At 46.1% G+C, this 20026-nt stretch overlaps 1 protein-coding gene across 1 annotated transcript in view; it reads left to right on the top strand.

Moving 5' to 3' along the window:
* LOC311100537 (serine-rich coiled-coil domain-containing protein 2-like) overlaps positions 1–20026 on the top strand; it is a 102198-nt gene that overhangs the window by 37043 nt on the left and 45129 nt on the right. The window contains exons 2-5 of the mRNA XM_084141449.1: positions 2719–4247; positions 4514–4719; positions 17599–17701; positions 19249–19333. Of these exons, the coding sequence (XP_083997575.1) occupies positions 2759–4247; positions 4514–4719; positions 17599–17701; positions 19249–19333 (1883 nt within the window). The 5' untranslated portion in view covers positions 2719–2758. The remainder of the gene's footprint in view (positions 1–2718; positions 4248–4513; positions 4720–17598; positions 17702–19248; positions 19334–20026) is intronic.

Genomic DNA, 20026 nt, shown 5'->3' with positions numbered 1-20026 from the left:
AGTAAAGACTGCTTTCCTAGAACAGACGTTATAAATAATTTAGAGCTACTGTGTCTATGTTTCTCATTAGGTTGAAAAGAATATTCACAGAAAGTAGCCGACTGTGTTATTTATTTTACTGCATTTGATAGTCTTAAAGTAACTGTCCAGTGTGAATCTCACTTTTAAAAGTTAATATTCTGTTAACTCATACCCAAATAATGTTGTTGACTCGTCGTATACTTGTATTCGTGGCCAAAGCATAATTCTATCCTCCTGATTCCTGCTTAGAAGCAGGAAGTACCAGTGACTCACTCAATACGGAAGTGGTTAGATGACGCAGATGCTAAGCTACAGGACTGTTTTGCTAGCACAGACTGGAATATGTTTCGGGATTCATCCGATGGCATTGAGGAGTATACCACATCAGTCACCAGCGTCATCAATAAGTGCATCGATGACGTCGTCCCCACAGTGACGGTACATACATACATTGCCCTCCGACCAAACCATCAAACAGGCAACGCAACAATACAGGACTAAGATTGAATCCTACTACAACGGCTCTGACGCTCGTCGGGTGTGGCGGGGCTTGCAAACTATTATGCATTAAAGGTAAGCCCAGCCGCGTGCTGCCCAGTGACGCGAGCCTACCAGATGCGCTAAATGACTTCTATGTGTGCTTCGAGGCAAGCAACACTGAATCATGCATGAGAGCGCCAGATGTTCCGGACGACTGTGTGATCACGCTCTCTGTGAGTAAGACCTTTAAACAGGTCAACATTCACAAGGCCGCAGGGCCAGATGGATTACCAGGACGTGTACTCGGAGCATGCGCTGACCAACTGGCAAGTGTCTTCACTGACATTTTCAACCTCTCCCTGACCCAGTCTGTAATACCTACATGTTTCAAACAGACCACGATGGTCCCTGTGCCCAAGAACACTAAGGTAACCTGCATAAATGACTACCGACCCGTAGCACTCACGTCTGTAGCCATGAAGTGCTTTGAAAGGCTGGTTATGGCTCACATCAACACCATCATCCCAGAAACCGTAGACCCACTCCAATTCGCGTACCGCCCCAACAGATCCACAGATGATGCAATCTCTATTGCACTCCACACTGCCCTTTCCCACCTGGACAAAAGGAACACTTATGTGGGAATGCTGTTCATTAACTACAGCTCAGCGTTCAACACCATAGTGCCGTCAAAGCTCATCAATAAGCTAAGGACCCTTTGACTAAACACCTCCCTCTGCAATTGGATCCTGGACTTCCTGACGGGCCACCCCCAGGTGGTAAGTGTAGGCAACAACACATCTGCCACGCTGATCCTCAACACGGAGGCCCATCAGGGGTGTGTGCTTAGTCCCCTCCTGTACTCCCTGTTCACCCATGACTGCATGGCCAAGCACGACTCCAACACCATCATTAAGTTTGCCGACGACATAACGGTGGTAGGCTTGACAGCCTATAGGGAGGAGGTCAGAGACTTGGCAGTGTGGTGCCAGGCAAAAACCTCTCCCTCAACGTGAGCAAGACAAAGGAGCTGATCGTGGACTACAGGAAAAGAGGGCCTTTTTTGCTAAGTATTTGATGTGATTTTTGATTGCATTTACATTGATGTTAGAGGGACAATAGAGCCCTGAGTACCAGGCCATTAGCGACCTGATTATCTTTAGCGAGTTGGATAGGCTACCACTGTCCAGAGTGCATAAAAGGAGATTACCATGACTCAACAGTCATGTAGAATGTTACTGCGTTCATGAATCATGACTGCGAGTGTGGCGGTAATATGGTCACCTCAACAGCCCTAGTAGTGTGTACGGCCCAGTACATCACTGGGGCCAAGCTTCCTGCCATCCAGGACCTCTATACCAGGCGGTATCAGAGGAAGGCCCTAAAAATTGTCAAAGACTCCAGCCACCCAAGTCACAGACTGTTCTCTCTGCTACCGCACGGCAAGCTGTATCAGCGCTCCAAGACTAGGTCCAAAAGGCTCCTTAACAGCTTCTACCCCCCCAAGCCATAAGACTGCTGAACAGTTACTCAAATGGCTACCCGGACTATTTGCATTGACCCACTTTTTTACGCTGCTGCTACTCGCTGTTTATTATCTATGCAAAGTGACTTTACCCCTACCTACATGTACATATGACCTCCACTAACCTGTACCCCCGCACATTGACTGGGTACCGGATCCCCCTGTATATAGCCTCGTTATTGTTATTTTGTTACTTTTTTTACTTTAGTTTATTTAGCATTTTCTTACTCTGCATTGTTGGTTAAGGGCTTATAAGTAAGCATTTCACGGTAAACTCGACACCAGTTGTATTCGGCACATGTAACAAATAACGTTTTATTTGATTTATACGCCAACACCATTCTGTTGGGTACACTCACACCTTTCCAACACAGAAAAGCATTTTTTTTTACATACATAAAACAATTTGGAAGGAAAACTATTTCACTCATATTGTAATTAATTATAGGTCATATTTTGTAGAATTCTGGAAACTCTGGACAGTAACTTTAAAGTCTACCTCTGTAAATGTCAATTTGTGTTAGAAATAACATGTTTGGCGGTGTTAATCTTAGCACGACATGTTCTCACACATATTATCTTTTCCTCTTGTTCTCGCTTGTCCTCCCTCACTCCCATTTCTCTCTTTGTCCTTCTCTTGTCCCCCCCCCCCACCCTTCTCTCATCTTCCATCTCTCACTTTCCCTCTACAGCTCAGCCAGCCCTGCACACCCATGGTCCAGCAGGCAGCTGATGGAAGATCTGGTTCCCAACGTGCCCACCATGGTCTCCAGGCTGCCCAAGTTTGGCTCGCGCCCCGCAGCTGTGGCTGGCACCGCCCCACTGACCAATGGGACCCACTACCAACGCGTCTCCATCACCACTGGCAAAGGGTTACCCACTTCCACCACCAGGCACAACGGGACAATGCGGATGCCCCCCTTCTCCTCTCTGAAGTGGAAGAAGGGGAAAGGAGGAGAACCTGTGGAGAGGGGGGTGGACTCAGGGGAGGAGGGCGGAACTGGAGCTGGGCATCACCTCCGACAACTGCAGCACTCACCAATGGTTGTACGGGAGATTAAGAAGCCATCCACCATGCCTGCCACGGTTAAGGTACGGGGGTGTGCTTCTGCGGTATCCTCCACCAGCCCCAGGACTATACCCTCCAAAACCGGGCCTCACGGGGCCATCCCCAAACAGGCTTTGTCTGGACAGAGTCTCTGCAACGGCAAAGCAGGCCTCAACGGCCAGTCGGGTGGTGATGGACGGTTTGGGTCTGGGAATGGCTCCCTCAGGCGGGGCCAGAACTGTGGTTCCCCCTATAGCAACCTGACCAGCAGCCTGTCCCACTCCCAGTCCAGCGACAGCCTGGAGACTGCCTCGGAGGAGAACATGGTGCGCTCCCGGAGCCTCACCCACGTTAAGAGGATCCCCTCCCCCACCCAGCCGCCCATCATCCGCTCCTACTCCTTCAACAGGGCCTCAGAGCTGGCCAAGGAGCTGTCCAGGCCTCTAGCCAAGTCCCCACTGGTCAAGACATCTCCCCTGGCCAGACCGACACCTGTGCTGAGTAGTGCAGGGAGAAGGAACGGCCTACACCTCATTATGGGTGGACGTGGACTAGCACCAGGCAGGGCTGTGGTGGGAACAACTAGCTGCATCTTGCCCCCCACCACACTGAGGAATTCCTTACTACCCAGTTCAGCCTCCTTCACCACCAAGCCCTCGGCCATCAGCTACAGACTCACACGGCCCTCCCTCATCAAGCAGCCTCGCCCCATCTTGGCCTCCTCTACCGAGAAGGTCCAGGGCAGCACAGAGGAAAGCGAGGGGAGGAGGAACTCGGTGGAGACACCCCCTGTCACCCCAGACCCATCCAGCACCAATGACAGCCCAGGGAGCACCCCAGAGGGCCTAACAGAAGGCCTGCAAGAAGAAACTGCGGCCCCCAGCGGGGTGCGTCCCCTGGGGGAAGGCCTGGAGGACATGTCCCTCTCCTCCACCTCCTCCCTGGAGCGCAACGATACCAGCGAGGAGTACATCGACGACTTTGACAACCTGGGAAACGGAGGAGATGGCATTCTGCTGCTCCCTGCCCATGATGGAGGGCTCGACCAATCACACTCTGTCTTGGCAGGTGATGATAACGCAGATGTCATCCACCGTCATGGTGGAACCTCCATGAAGGGCCTTCACAGCTTCCTGTCTGACAGTGTAGACTGGGCTGGAATGGGACTCACTGGTAAAATTTCACAATAATATAAATAATTGACTTTAAAGTCTAAGGGACGGTTTCCCAGACACAGATTAGGCCTAGTCCTGGACTAAAAAGCACTTTCAATGGAGAATATCCACTGACAATGCTTTTTAGTCCAGGACTAAACTTAATCTGTGTCTGGGAAATCGGCCCTAAATGACAACAATACTAACCAAAACGAATGAACCAAAACTCCCTCAGTGATTAGGTAGCAGGCGAGTAAAACCTCTTCTTTCTCCTCCCTGTTGTAGGAGGTAGAGGGGGCTTAGGGGCGTTGTCTCGGCGTGCTAGCCAGGCCCTGTCCGGGAGTGCAGACTACCCTCTCGGCTCTTCCCTTGACTTGTCTCCCTCAGACTCAGGCTCGGGGGGGACCTACATGTGGGACGAGGAGGGTCTTGAGCCCCTGGGGACCACCACACACCCCTGTGGGAGCTACAACTCAGACCTCAACAGCATGGTAAGTCTGGATAGAATACAATGTATTCAACATGTATAGTGAGTTGACCACAAATAATTTAATTCTATGGAATTGACAGCTCCCAACAGAATGGATTAAGATTTAATCCATCATTCCAATGGGAGGTGTCTATCTTCAGTAGTACTTTGGTTAGTAACATGTATATGTATGTGTGTTTTACTGTCTTTCGGAGGGGTTGGGTTAAAAGCGGAAGTCAAATTTACATTTTACATTTACGTCATTTAGCAGACGCTCTTATCCAGAGCGACTTACAGTTAGTGAGTGCATACATTATTTTTTATACTGGCCCCCCGTGGGTATCAAACCCACAACCGTGGCGTTGCAAACGCCATGCTCTACCAACTGAGCTACATCCCTGCCGGCCATTCCCTCCCCTACCCTGGACGACGCTGGGCCAATTGTGCGCCGCCCCATGGGTCTCCCGGTCACCGCCGGCTACGACAGAGCCTGGATTCTAACCAGGATCTCTAGTGGCACAGCTAGCACTGCATCCTTAGACCACTGCGCCACTCGGGAGGCCCAAATTTCAGTTGGGCCTTGTGTGCAATTGACCAATACAGTGATCTTCATCTTTTAATCCCCGCTGACCGTCATAATGTGTTTAACCTTTGTCCAATTCACTTTTACTTACACACCTTTTTTAATAGTCAGCATTTTACTTTCCCCGTTGCTAGAGTAGAAAACGTTCATCCTACTTCCATTCTGTGGAATTTCCTGTGTGATTTGTATTCTAGAGGGGCAAGGGTTGTCCTGCTGGCTTTGACCTAAATGAGCTCACTGCCTGGCGCTGTTTCTGTGTGGGTTCTCTGCCCACGGTATCACTGTCCCCAATCTTACGTCACTACTCAGGACATTGAGCTACAAGACAGGTCTTCAATGGTGCTGCTCTTTCTTTGGCCAGTGTACTGTATGCAGTCAGGGCTTTTGCCTTGCACTGTACAACTCTGCTCCTGTACAACAGTTACATAGTTGTCGTTTTTTCTCTAATCTGATTGAATGCTTTTAAAGTACATCCTTCCTTCCTCCCTTGCTATTCAGTGATCTGTAAGTGATTGTATGGTCTCCAGCCTATTGCTTTCACCAATCTCAGCGTGTCAGATCAGTCATTACTGAAGGAAGGAAGGAGGCAGGGCCTTGTTCTGCCTTCCAAATGTAAGAACCCAATTTCCTGGATTTCAGCCAAATAATCAGTTCATTGATGTTTTCTTGAGGGATCCTATTGGCTGTTGCCCCGTGTGATTTCCCTGCTGTTTCACAGCAGCCTATCACTGGGCCAGAGAGAAGGATGCAGCCTCCGGACCAGAGGCAAGCGGAAGGATGACAGTGTAGTTATTACTGTAGTATGACGTGGCCTACAGGAGCAGCTAATTACCATTCTCATCTCATCAATAACAGAGGCACTCCTTTTTATATGGAGAAAATATGGGGACAAAAAGTACATATTATCTAATTGTGTATTCCTGGAGGCTCATAATAAGTCAGTGACTCAGACAGTGAGTGTTCCATCTCTGAAACCACCCAAGTACAGGACACAAAGCATTTCTCTGAAAAGTGCTGAATCATCTGTCTCTGGTTAGGGCAGCGTTGGAAGACAAGCTCCAATACACATTGCAGCTCTCGTTTCCAGGCATTTGTTTTAGCTAGGTCACGCAAAATACCTGGATTTGCTCTTTTTGCTTTTGTTTCTCCATTGGAAATTAACTATTTACGGGCCAGCACCTCTTAAACCTGTTTGGGGTCTTGGTTCACAGCTCTTGCCTATTTCCTTTTTCTCAATACTGTGTTTTTTCAGCACAGCTAATCCATCTCTTACTGTGATCTGGGTTAGGCTGTATTTAGTCTGATCATGTGGGGATATTTCAGGAAGAGCACCTTTGGACTGCACAGACATATTAATATGACGTTGTAATCGTTTGAGTCATAGTTGTGTGACCCATATAATTTAAAAACATTAGCCTATAATCATCTCATGGATTGGGATCTCATAATATTTTAATATCTGACCGCAGCTAATAATCAGAGACATAAACACACTGGTGCATATCGTTTGGTAGCCTACGTTTAAAGTGGTACTTGAGCGACCTCTACTGGAGACTAAGTACTGCAACTGTTGTGCTCAGCACAGTAGGCTTTTACTGTATGCTGTCTCTGTGCAGTGCAGAAGAATCAAGCTAGATGGTAGCATTGATCAGCAAGTGTATCCACACACAGTAGGCTATTACTGTCAGTAAATGTGTGTCGGAAAGATTAGCGATTTATTAGTTTCTATTTATTGGAAATGCTGTACTGAACTCAACACGGGAGACAGTGGTGAAACCTCCGAAATGAATTCAGAGAATTAAACAGAAATAAATCCAATATAGGAGATTCCTTCAATATTCAGGAACATCATATTTCCCTGCAATCTGAACTTGAACGGGCAAGGATAGTTTTCCACCCTAAAAGGCACTGCATAGTCAATCCGACATCTGCAGTGGCCGTAGAGCATTTACTGCAATACCGCCTCTGCAGAAGTCAGGGCATTTATACTTCTTGTCAAGGAAGTGAGTTTGTGTTTATACTGGACCTCCCGCCCCCACCTACCGTCAACCAATCATGTCAATGCGGAGCTATACGGGGGACTACGCATTGTTACAACATTTGGGGCGGCGCGCTATGATGCGGTACGGAGCTTAATTTGGCCTCTGCATGCCTCCCGAGGTGACGCAATTGCTTCACACTCCATACGGCGCGTCCAACCACATTTTCGGATCAAGCGTAAATTGGATTTAAGGAAACACAGACTTCGAAGATAGTAGCAGTGAGCTCATTATAGAGAAATGGAGGGGAATGAACAAGAGATGGCGAGAGAGGCAGTGAACGAGTGCGTGGTAGAAAAACAAGGGGGAGACTTGGGGAAAGAGGGAGTGAACACAAGAGAGCGAGAGAGGGATGGGGTGAGAGTGAATAAGAGAGTGAGTGGTAGAAAGAGGTGAGAGAAATGAGAGAGCGTGTGTATGTGAGAGAGTGAGAAAAGAGCGAGAGAGAGACTGTAGAGATGTGGGATGCTAGCTAACCGACAGGCAGACAGATAGGCAGCCCGTCCCCCTGGTGGGTTTTGGAGCCGCAGGAGTCCTGCTGTCGGGGAGAGGTGCTAATGCACTAACACAGAACCACGCCATCGCCGCCCAGCTCTAAAACTGTAATGTCTGCAGCTCCCCGTCACGCTCAGGGAATTGCCTTCCTGACAAAAATTACATTTACTATGAATATCTGCGAGGGTATAATTAAAGTCAAATAAGTTAAATTAAGTCTGTGGTTGTGACATGATCAGGCCCCGCGCCACACTCCTTCAGTGGTGGTGGCTGCCGTGGTTTCTTCAGAAGCTCGTGATTAGCTTTGAAAAATGAAGTCCTCCTGTGCTACTCTCTTTTAAAGAGGACAGAGAAAGCCGTGCTGCTTCAGTAGGGACTGCGAGAGGAGTGTGGGAGTGTGTGTTAGTTAGAGCACCGGCCCGGAGGCGTGACTAATTCAGCCGGAGCTATTTGATTGCCTTCCTCGCTCCAGCAGACAGTGCAGGAAGCCTGCTGTCGTAATACAGTGACTGCTCTTAAAAATACGTATAGAATCCGCCCTTTAAATAACTTTGAACCATGCTGCCTTATGTGAGAGTAAGGCTGAGGTATTTGATTAGATTTTGCATTATTACATCAGTCTATGGTAAAGGCTATCACCCAGCATCATTCACACGACCATCTGATGGCCAATGGTGATTTTGACACACGGGTGCCGGATACATACACACACAGTCTTGTATAACTAACCTTGTGGGGACACACAATTCAGTCCCATTCAAAATCATATTTTCCTAACCTTAACCCCAAAACCTAACCCTAGCTCCTAACCTTAATCCTAAACCCCCTAGATATAGCATTTGACCTTGTGGTGATGACAATGTAACAAAATGTCCCCAATTAGTTTGTTTAAACACACACACACACACACACACACACACACACACACACACACACACACACACACAGGACGGAGGACTGGATGCTCATTCACTTCAGGAGCCAGTAGAGTGTTAAGACAGGGAAGTGACAGTGTGCTGGGCTCCTGGACCTAATGTCCCAGGATGCGTCACATGCTGGCGTCAGTCCCCTCTCTTGCTGTCACTCGTCGCATAGGAACGTCCGTTATGCTCAGGCATCTCCTCAACCCCGATTCTTAGCAGCTACGTCAGCCCCGCTGAGCCTGGCTGTCCTGTCTGTCTGCACTCATCTTATCACAGAAGTGCCGCTTCTCCACGTCAGCCTGCTGCACCGCCAAGGACAGGCCACGTCTGGGCCAGATCTTGCTTTACTAGCCCGAAAAGTGTCGGCTTAATGTTTCAGTGCACAAGGCTGTGATGCTCTATTTAAAGGGGTTTGTTACAGTAGATGAATTGGGACATATAGCATACAGATTCACAGATCAAATCAGGCAGCAACATGTCGGTATGCGTTGAAAGACAATTCATATGTTGACAATGGCATCGCATGATCACTAGACACTCTAAATGCCCATTGGAGATGACAACTATTGATTTGGCTCTTCTGGTCTTGTCCCCAGATGGTCTTGTTGCCATGTATGTCGCTAGTGGAAGATGCAGGGCGTATTAGTACAAGAGGGCTGTAAAGAAAATGTTATGTGTGCAGACAGGCCACCGGGTGGCAGTGTTGGTCCAAGCTGGATGTGATGGCTGGTGAAGGTCTATAGGCCTGCAGGCTGGGTTAGGCATGTAGGGGCATCACCATCATTCATGCTTCTCCTCACAGCTCAGATCCCCCCCACCCATCCTTTCTTCCGCTCGCTCTCTCTCTCTTTCTGTCACACACACACACCCCACCTCGCTCCTCCATAATCATCCCCACTGCTAGAGCAAAGAATATGCAGGCGGAGCACATTATGGCCAGAAGAACGAGTGTTCCTGGGGAGACCCTTTTGTTGTTCTCCGCATTGCTTCACACTTTCTGGAGTTCCTTGGACTTTTTTGTATCAATCTGCATAAATAAAGCCACAAAGTTGGATGGCATTGCCAATGCTCGGAAATGCTGCTGAGGAAAACACTGAAAATATGATCACAAATTTGTTTCCTCTGCAGTATACTCCTGTATTCCAACAGCAACTGTAGCCAGAGTAATATCCATCTGCCCTTGAGGTTTTCTAAAAGACTACACACCTCATCTAGTAAAGGATACCAAGTACAGTAGCAGCAAACATAGTTGTGTTTTGATCCATCCAAGGTCAGAAACCTGTCCCCAAGCCCCCAAATATTTCCCTCTTCTTGCAGAGTGCTGATGACCTCTCTCCAACTCAATCTCTCTCTCTCTCTCTCTCTCTCTCTCTCTCTCTCTCTCTCTCTCTCTCTCTCTCTCTCTCTCTCTCTCTCTCTCTCTCTCTCTCTCTCTCTCTCTCTCTCTCTCCAATTCTCCAATTCTGTCACTCTTTTTCTCCTCCCTCTCTCTCTCTCCAACTCTCTGTCTTTCTCGCTCCATTCCTCCCAGATCATCTCAGAGATTCTCACATCAAAGCTGTCTGGGTCTCTCTTCGGCTCGTCATTTAGAGTTGTTTGCTATCCGCCGCGCACTAATGTTCCAAATGGCCTCCTCTTAGCCGCTAAAGGTGCCAGCCTCTCTAGGTCTGTTTGTCTTTGTTTGAGTCATTAGGCTAAGCTGAGGCTAAGTTAGCCATTGTGTCAGTGCTAAATAGATATTGTTTACTGTGCATTAGGGACCTGGATGAACTGTGTGAAGGATTGATTGCATGCAGTGAATGGGAAGCCATACTAAAACCTACAGCATACAATGAAGCACATCACTGCACAGAACACACTCTTTAATGTACTTAGAAATAATGCCTATTCTTAGCTCATCATATGCTATTTCAATGTTTAGCCCCTGTATCTTATCGAAAGGAAAGGCGAGAGAGGCTATGCTATAATGTCCGAAAGGCAAAAACAACCTCCATTATAAGCTTTTCAGTGACACATAGTTGAAAGGTGGCGTATAATGTTCTCTCCCTGTGAATAAGCGTGGAGAGAAGTCTTTCTCCAGTGTATTTGCAAGCCGCCGCCTCCTCCATGTGGGCTTTAAAGCATACGCTGGTAGTCAGTGCTCTGACACATGCAGGATTTACTCACTGTGCGAGTGTAGTGCCGATTTAATCACGCCCGCGATGGGCCTGACCTTTTTCCTCCACTTTACTGATGCTGCTTGACAATTTCATTACCCTTCAACGCTCTCCCTCTCTCCTAAGCTCCCCCTCCCACACTGCACACTGATTTGCTAAGCGGCAGATCTCTTGTCTCCTTTAGTGCGGTAGGCCTATAGTAGGGTCTGGGTTGAGCTAGGCTTGAATGGACTGGGACGTAGCAAGGCCCATACAAAATTCAGCAAACTCCGTTTGTGTTGAACAATTTGAGAATTATATGGAATGTTTGGTGCAAACATTGTGGATAGTTCTCTTAACTCAGTACGCTGGGCGAGGCTGGTTTAGTCTCCCTCTCCTCTTATTATCCACCCTTCTTTAGCCCAGTGAGACAGCAGCCCAGAGCCAGAATGGACGGTGAGAAAAAGTTCTGACTGGTGGTTAGTGGCTCTCCATGTCGCAGATCTCAGTATCTTAGCTATTATGGCACAAACATGGCCTGGGTCAGCATCGTGTGTAGCCTCCAGAGACATCAGTGTAGTGACAGAAACCCCAACGCCTCTGAGTCAATGATGTTGACAGGGCCGACGCCGCTCTGTAGGACTCTTTTTTTTAATGCGGCCTCTTGAAGTTAGATTTGCCTCCACACTATAGCCCAACGGACTAAAACAACAACTCTGTCACCAAAAGAAAGGTTCGCTGAGCCTCGAGGTTACATTGCTCATTAAGTTGTCACTTTGTCTCATGCGTGGCGCACGACTGCGAGAGGTAATCTGAATGTTAATGCGTCAATCCTTAAAGTGGACTCTCTTCTCTCCTCTTCTTCCTCCTCTTCTTCCTCTCTCCTGCGTCAAAAAAACCAATTTATTTATAACTTTTTTTTGGGGGGCCCCCAAAAATAAATATATGTTTGGAAAGAAATAGCGTCCCTTGTCCGTAATACCGTGTACCCCGGGATCGTACAGAAACATTATGAAGGTATGAAAATCTGGATACCGCCCAACCCTACATGATGAGAAGAAAAAAAAAAAACTGTCAGTGGAGGTTCCCTTATGCACAGTTCAACCAATCCAGTACATTTGGAGGAGGAGTTCCCGAGTGGTGCAGTGGTCTAAGGCACTGCATCTCAGTCACCGGCCGTGATTGGGAGTCCCATAGGGTGGCGCACAATTGGCCTAGCATCGTCTGGGTTTGGCCGGTGTAGGCCGTCATTGTAAATAAGAATTTGTTCTTAACTGACTTGCCTAGTTAAATAAAGGTAAAATAAAAGTTAAGATGCCGTTTTGCCTTGTTAACATCCAAAAGTGGAAGTCGTTTCACACACACTTTCTATTTCCCCTGAAAACCGGATGCATCCAGTTGTTGCCGACTCCGCTGAGGGTGCTTTGTTGGTGCGTTTGCGCGAATGTGTGCGACTCCCAACAGTTGGGTCACATTTTGAGGGTGGTTTCATGCCGACAGCTGTGTTCATCAAGTGAAACATGAAAGCAGCTTTCACAGGCTGCTGGTAAATGATGTCCAGATTGGGGAGGCATGAATTAGATTTAAACTTGCTCTGGACTTCAACTCCCATCAGCATCTGTGGTGCAATGCCCCTGTGGGATTTTTCCTGGCTGGCCAGTTATATAATAAGTGGAGTGGCACAAAATGAGATTGGGAAGTGATAACCCTTACCGAAAAAACAGGCTTCTGGCAAACAGTTGAGGCAAATCTTTGCCAATTTGTATTTTCACATATAAATTAGCGACTTGTGAACTTCAGGTAAACAATTCTGGGAAAGTTGTGGCGAACATTCTACTGTTTGCTGCAAACTCATTGTATGCAAATTAGATCAGGTTTATATTAACAACATTGAAATGTTGTGTCTTCATAAACCAAATCACAACTTTAAATTAACTTGCTTCTCACAGAGAGAACTAAACATACTAAATGTGCTAAATATACTAAACAACATGTATTCGATGTCTAAACAGATCAAAGTAAATCCAAAACAAGTTGAAATCATCAGCATGCTAATGAAGAAAAGAGCAAAGACTGAATATTTCACAAATAACAACATTTACATGAGAGGAATGTGAACACTTTGGGGATGTTGACCTTTGGATGTTTAATGGAGCAACTACAGAATTGACATGAGCCAAGTGATGACTGAACAATAGCATTCAACCAATGGAGGTTTAAAAGAGAACAAAATTGAAATAATTAAAAGAACAAAAACAAAATCAAACCCAGTTCAAAACGATTGCCTTTTTGAGTGAACTTTGGAAATGGTGGCCCTGTGGAAGTCCTTCGTCCAAAGTTTGTTCAACGGATGCACTGAAACAATCAGAAAACACAAAACAAAAACATTAGGATACTGAAAACAATTACTGAAAACATTTTCTATTTTGGCATCTTAAAAGGTAGACTCCGCGGCTAAAGGGTGGGTTTTGCTTTGGAAAAACAGGGTCAGCTGGTACGAAGTTGTCTTGATGTTGCTACAGTAATCTTCTCACTGAAACTGTCATTCTATATATTTTTCAGCAAGAAAACAATGTTTCTGCCTTGTGTAAATGCTATATAAACAAACGATGTAGCTCGCATAAACTGGGACCTAGGTCTACTAAATCAACCTTTTTAAATGTGTGGCCACCTGTTCCTAGAGAGCCACAGTATATATGATTTTTCTCCGGCCAAGTCTCAACACAATTGATTCAAACTAATCAACTAATTATTGTCTTCAATCTAGACTGGGGACTTCAATCTAGCCAGTTGTCTACTAGTTGTCTCTTCTTCCTGACAGGTGTGTAAGGCTTGGGTGGAAGAAAAGTAATACAATGTAGTTATGCTTAATTTGGCAATTCATATTACATGAGCCACAGGTTTGCCAAAGATTAAAATAGGATGTTGAGAGAATTGTTTACCCAAAAAAGCCTCTGGCGAACCGTTTGCCACTAGTGGCATTAACATTTATTGTTAAATTATTGTTGCCAATGGTTTGCCACACATTCACCGCTAGTGGCAAACATTTGCAAGCTCCTGGCAACATTTTGTGGTACACTATTTAATTTGCATCAAATTTGCCACAAACTTGCCGCATCAAATAAATGTTTGTAGGGGAATGAGTGACAAAAATAGCCTAAAAAGCCTCAATCTCTACCTCCTCCTGGAAAACCTAGATGGAGTGACCATCTTTGGCCAGAGACGCCTATGTCAGGACTTGGAGAAGGTTGTGTCAGGTGTTGAGAGTATATACAGTGGGGGAAAAAAGTATTTAGTCAGCCACCAATTGTGCAAGTTCTCCCACTTAAAAAGATGAGAGAGGCCTGTAATTTTCATCATAGGTACACGTCAACTATGACAGACAAAATGAGAAAAAATTTTCTCCAGAAAATCACATTGTAGGATTTTTTATGAATTTATTTGCAAATTATGGTGGAAAATAAGTATTTGGTCAATAACAAAAGTTTCTCAATACTTTGTTATATACCCTTTGTTGGCAATGACACAGGTCAAATGTTTTCTGTAAGTCTTCACAAGGTTTTCACACACTGTTGCTGGTATTTTGGCCCATTCCTCCATGCAGATCTCCTCTAGAGCAGTGATGTTTTGGGGCTGTCGCTGGGCAACACGGACTTTCAACTCCCTCCAAAGATGTTCTATGGGGTTGAGATCTGGAGACTGGCAAGGCCACTCCAGGACCTTGAAATGCTTCTTACGAAGCCACTCCTTCGTTGCCCGGGCGGTGTGTTTGGGATCATTGTCATGCTGAAAGACCCAGCCACGTTTCATCTTCCATGCCCTTGCTGATGGAAGGAGGTTTTCACTCAAAATCTCACGATACATGGCCCCATTCATTCTTTCCTTTACACGGATCAGTCGTCCTGGTCCCTTTGCAGAAAAACAGCCCCAAAGCATGATGTTTCCACCCCCATGCTTCACAGTAGGTATGGTGTTCTTTGGATGCAACTCAGCATTCTTTGTCCTCCAAACACCAAAAAGTTATATTTTGGTTTCATCTGACCATATGACATTCTCCCAATCCTCTTCTGGATGATCCAAATGCACTCTAGCAAACTTCAGACGGGCCTGGACATGTACTGGCTTAAGCAGGGGGACACGTCTGGCGCTGCAGGATTTGAGTCCCTGGCGGCGTAGTGTGTTACTGATGGTAGGCTTTGTTACTTTGGTCCCAGCTCTCTGCAGGTCATTCACTAGGTCCCCCCGTGTGGTTCTGGGATTTTTGCTCACCGTTCTTGTGATCATTTTGACCCCACGGGGTGAGATCTTGCGTGGAGCCCCAGATCGAGGGAGATTATCAGTGGTCTTGTATGTCTTCCATTTCCTAATAATTGCTCCCACAGTTGATTTCTTCAAACCAAGCTGCTTACCTATTGCATATTCAGTCTTCCCAGCCTGGTGCAGGTCTACAATTTTGTTTCTGGTGTCCATTGACAGCTCTTTGGTCTTGGCCATAGTGGAGTTTGGAGTGTGACTGTTTGAGGTTGTGGACAGGTGTCTTTTTATACTGATAACAAGTTCAAACTGGTGCCATTAATACATGTAACGAGTGGAGGACAGAGGAGCCTCTTAAAGGAGAAGTTACAGGTCTGTGAGAGCCAGAAATCTTGCTTGTTTGTAGGTGACCAAATACTTATTTTCCACCATAATTTGCAAATAAATTCATTAAAAATCCTACAATGTGATTTTCTGGATTTTTTTCCCTCAATTTGTCTGTCATAGTTACAGGCCTCTCTCATCTTTTTAAGTGGGAGAATTTGCACAATTGGTGGCTGACTAAATACTTTTTTCCCCCACTGTACTATATAGTCCAGCATAGTATTGGTTAAATTCCATCCACTTTACTTATCGATTTTAGTAGATAAGTTTGACATTTATGTGGAGAAAATAAGAAAGCTCAATTTGCATTCTCATAGAAGTGCCAGTGTATGAAAGAGAAGGCCTCGGTTACAAGGTTTTCACAGATTGCATGTGTGGAGCTCTGCCATTGTACTCTGCTCGCCGGTTTGAGAAGCCACTCCATTGTGAGGATAAAAATGTACTCTGCAATATCAAATGAATGTTTGTAAAAAGGCCACGACACAGAGAGAGAGCGAAAGTAGTACAGTCTGAAAACAGATAAAAGATACAAACCATTGAAGAGGAGGTAACAAGGCTACTCTAAACCAGGCTGTTGATTTCTTTTCAAAAGGATGTTCAAATAAAAGCATGGGAGGGGGTGGTTAGGCCTAGTAGAAATGGTATAAAGTAGAGGCATCTGATGTCCTCCAACGTTAGAGGTCAGTGCGACGCTCAGTGTGCCAGCCAAGCTGTCTTGCGTCCTTTGAGGAAGGACAGTTGAGGATGGACAGAGCAGAACTGGCTCGAAGGACCAGAATTGGGTGCAGTGGAGTTCAATGAAAGCGGGAGGGGCTTTCAAGATCGGCTTCATGGGTACAAGCGTGAGATCTTAAAGGGACAGCACCCAATTATCATTCAGAGCTCAGACTTGGGTGAACCTTTTGTACTTTATCCATAGGAACGTTGTTTTTTTTACCCCTTTTTCTCTCCAATTTCGGGATATCCAATTGGTAGTTAGTCTTGTCCCATCGCTGCAACTCCCCTACGGAGGACATGGGTATTTACATAACAATGGCTAACTGTGAACATGGGTTTACACCCTCGACGGTTAACACCTCCTCACAAAGCAACTGTTTTGATTATGTAGAGGTTGTTGATTCTGCTCTTCACAAGTCTTCACTATCAGCCCTCTATGGAAACACAATTTCCCTAGTATAACATCGGGGTATATATGGCGGCAGGTAGCTTAGTGGGTAAGAGCGTTGTGCCAGTAACCGAAAGGTCGCTGGTTCTAATCCCCGAGCCGACTAGGTGAAAAATCTGTCTGTGCCCTTGAGCAAGGCACTTAACCCTAATTGCTCATGTAAGCAAGAGCGTCTGCTAAAATGACTAAAATGTAATACGCTAGTGAAACACTGGTGTTAGTCGAAAAGCAGCATTAGAGAGGTGTCAGTGAGATGCCCCAAGTCCCAGGCAGTTCCACATAGAGGCTGAGTGTCTGTCTATAGCTCTGATGACAAGTGAGCAAGCCGACAGCGACAAGGCTGCTTAGGGGATCTGAGATCCCTAAACATTTTGCTAACGTAAGACCTTGACCATTGATCTCTCCTCGGAGCTCCTGTGTTGTTGTTTTTCTAGCAGGGTATTAGGCTGTAATGTCGTGCTACGGATGGATGGGCATGTGCCATGGGGAAATGTAATTTCCCCAGGAGCGCTGTGCTGTGACTAAGCCCACTCTGACCGAAGACAGGGGGCCAGAGCAAAAGGAGAATGGGCCAGAAGATAACCACGCTCTATATGGAGACAGACAGTTCTCTCACGGCCAAGGATTGGTTGTTGTTTCAGTACCCCCCCCCCCTCCTCTCTCTTTCTTCTCCCCACTTTCATCCCACCATTTGTCTAAAATTGGTTTCTCTTCAATATAATGATTTTCTCTCCAGCAGATCTATCGTAGTCTTGCATAAAACAAGTAACAATTTTCAACCTATGTCTTGAGGGGTCATTAAGACGAAAAAGTAGTTTTACCCCATACATTATTGAACAAGCGCTCTCTCCGCTCTCTCCTCTCTCTCGCGCCCTCTCCTCGCTCTCTCATTTGCGCTCTCTCCTCTCTCTCTCTAATCCTAGGACATACTCAACAACCTGGAGAACCTAGAGTCTGGGTGTGACCTGGACGAAGATGACCTCATGCTGGACGATGACCTCCCTGAGGATGGCTCATTGCACAGTGGTGAGTGTGTTTTTTGTCTAGACTGATCTCAGCACAGTTTTTGAGTTTTCCATTTTAATGATCAAGATTAGTTTTGGTGGAGAGTAAGCTGATCCTAGAGCTGTGCCAACGGGCAACTTAGTTCTAACGGGAGCGAGTGTGGGAAAAGGGGAACAAGGAGAGTGCTGTCCTGTCAGAAATACTACACGGGAATGCACCTCACAAGCTCAACATCATGTGTTGAAGCATGACATTAGAGTTAGCATAAGGCCATGTCAATCCGCCCAAGGTGCCCTCCCTCCTGTTTGACTGACCATAGTTGGAGTAAGGAGGTCATAACCCCGATATCAGGGTGCTATAGCAGCTTCCTTTAGAGGCACGAAATCCGTATGGGAAAGGGAAGGCCTTGGCTTTCTATTTTTACTGTACACTCCCTTGACAGGAAAAGCCCCAAACATCAACCGCACTTTCACTCTTCGCCTCGTAGCCTTTGCCTCCCGGTCAAGGCTCTTCAGCCATCTCTGAGTACACACAGCCAGACTAGGGTGTTGAAGTTTTCAAAGCAACAAATTCACACTCTCTCAGGTTATTTCTTTCAAGCTCTGTTTGTTATTCTGTGTCCATAGCAGTCTTCTTTTGAACCTTAATCATGGGTGAAAGAAGAACACATGTTTTCAGTGAACCCAGACACAACAGATGCTTAAGGAATGCAGAGAGGGCTGGGTTCATAGTTGCCTCGGTTAGTACTATCTATCTCGTCTCTATCTATCTCTGGTAGCAGCATGTCAAGCATGGGAGGATGAATTTGTTCTCTCCCGCAGATCTTCTTTTTGTCTCTATTTTGCCGTGTTTTCATCCCACTCAGATTTGCCTGGGAAGCTGTACTGAGAGACTGTTCTGTGGTGGTAAAAGAAGAAATCAGATCATTTCCATAAGGCTTCATTTTAAGTGTTCTGTTGATTGCAGAGTTATAGTTGGCATCTTTGTGCGTGAGAGTGAGACAAACCCCCAGAGAGATGAGCAGTCTCAGGCATCAGATTCGGAAATGTGCTCTTATTAGTTCTGATATCTTTCTCGGCCCTGCTCTCGACTGCTCCCGGCAATCTGAAAACACTGGTTATATAGTACATACGTTAGTACTTTGAGCATGGGGAGGAACTGAGGAAGAAAATATGGTATCATTTCTTTAAAGTGTGTGTGGCTTGGAGATTGTGTGTAAGAGAGAATGTGTGTGTGTGCACTCTTGTCTGTCTGTGTATGCCAATGTGTGAGTGTGCTGACAGGTATAGGATCTACATTTGAGCCAGTTTGCTACAGCAGGAAAATAATCCTGCAGCAACAGGAAATATGCATTTTTACGTGGATTATAATGAATGGACATTTTTGTAGGGGTTGATAAACATTTACGTAAGGGAAAATGAAGTCAGAAATTTGTAAGTGGAAGTTACAAACTTCAGAAGACTTTTAAACCTCAAATACACTACAAGTTGTAGAAGTTCTCGTGTATGTGTGTATGGTCCTCATTTGACTCCATGCCTTTGTCTCTGCCTTTTTGTCTCCTGTTGTAGATACTGATGGGATGTCCCATCTGGCCCTCTGGAGGAGGAGACAGCTCTGTTGGACTGTAGAGGACCAACTTCACAACGACAACAGGTGAGCTGCTGGGGGCATTAAATTACATTTCTTTGTCACACAAATCCTGGCACTCTGACTGTCTCTCTGCCTTTGCCCTCTGGTATTGAGTCTGGCTGGGAATTGCCAGGGACCTCACAATACGATGTTATCATGATACTTAGGTGCAGATGCGATATGTATTGTGATTCTATATACATCACGATTCTATATGTATTGCGATTTGATACTGTGTTTCTATTGCGATTCGATGTTCCAAACATATTACTCACAATGTCTGCTGCAGAGGGACAAGAGAAAGCCATGAGAAAATTTGTTTGGGTGGTAAAAGTGTTCAAAACATGTTGTAGAACTAGCTATAGGATGATAAATACCGGAGTTTTGCTGCAGGTACACACCGACTAGCGCTAGCTAACATTAACAACCAAGCCAAAAAAAGAAGAAAAAGGAAAAAATCGCCTTTTACTCTACTCTATAAATGTTTTCCCCCCCATCCCTAATTGAGAGACCTACGTCAATGTGAATTGTGTGTGTGCACTGCTGATGTGAGAGACAGCCACTCGTGCCCTGGTAACGGAGTAACATGTCTCGTCCTCCTACCTGCCACTCACCTGTCCCAGGCTTCCTCCCGTGGGCACTCCGATTCACCCCTGTATCACATGCAGTGACTAACTCTCTTGCTCTCGCTCTCTCTCTCTCTCTCTCTCTCTCTCG

The sequence above is a fragment of the Coregonus lavaretus genome (genome assembly GCF_964263955.1).
Source record: "Coregonus lavaretus genome assembly, chromosome: 25".
Taxonomy (NCBI): domain Eukaryota; kingdom Metazoa; phylum Chordata; class Actinopteri; order Salmoniformes; family Salmonidae; genus Coregonus; species Coregonus lavaretus.
Note: the sequence above shows the minus strand (reverse complement) of the source record. Positions and strands in the feature narration are given on the sequence as shown.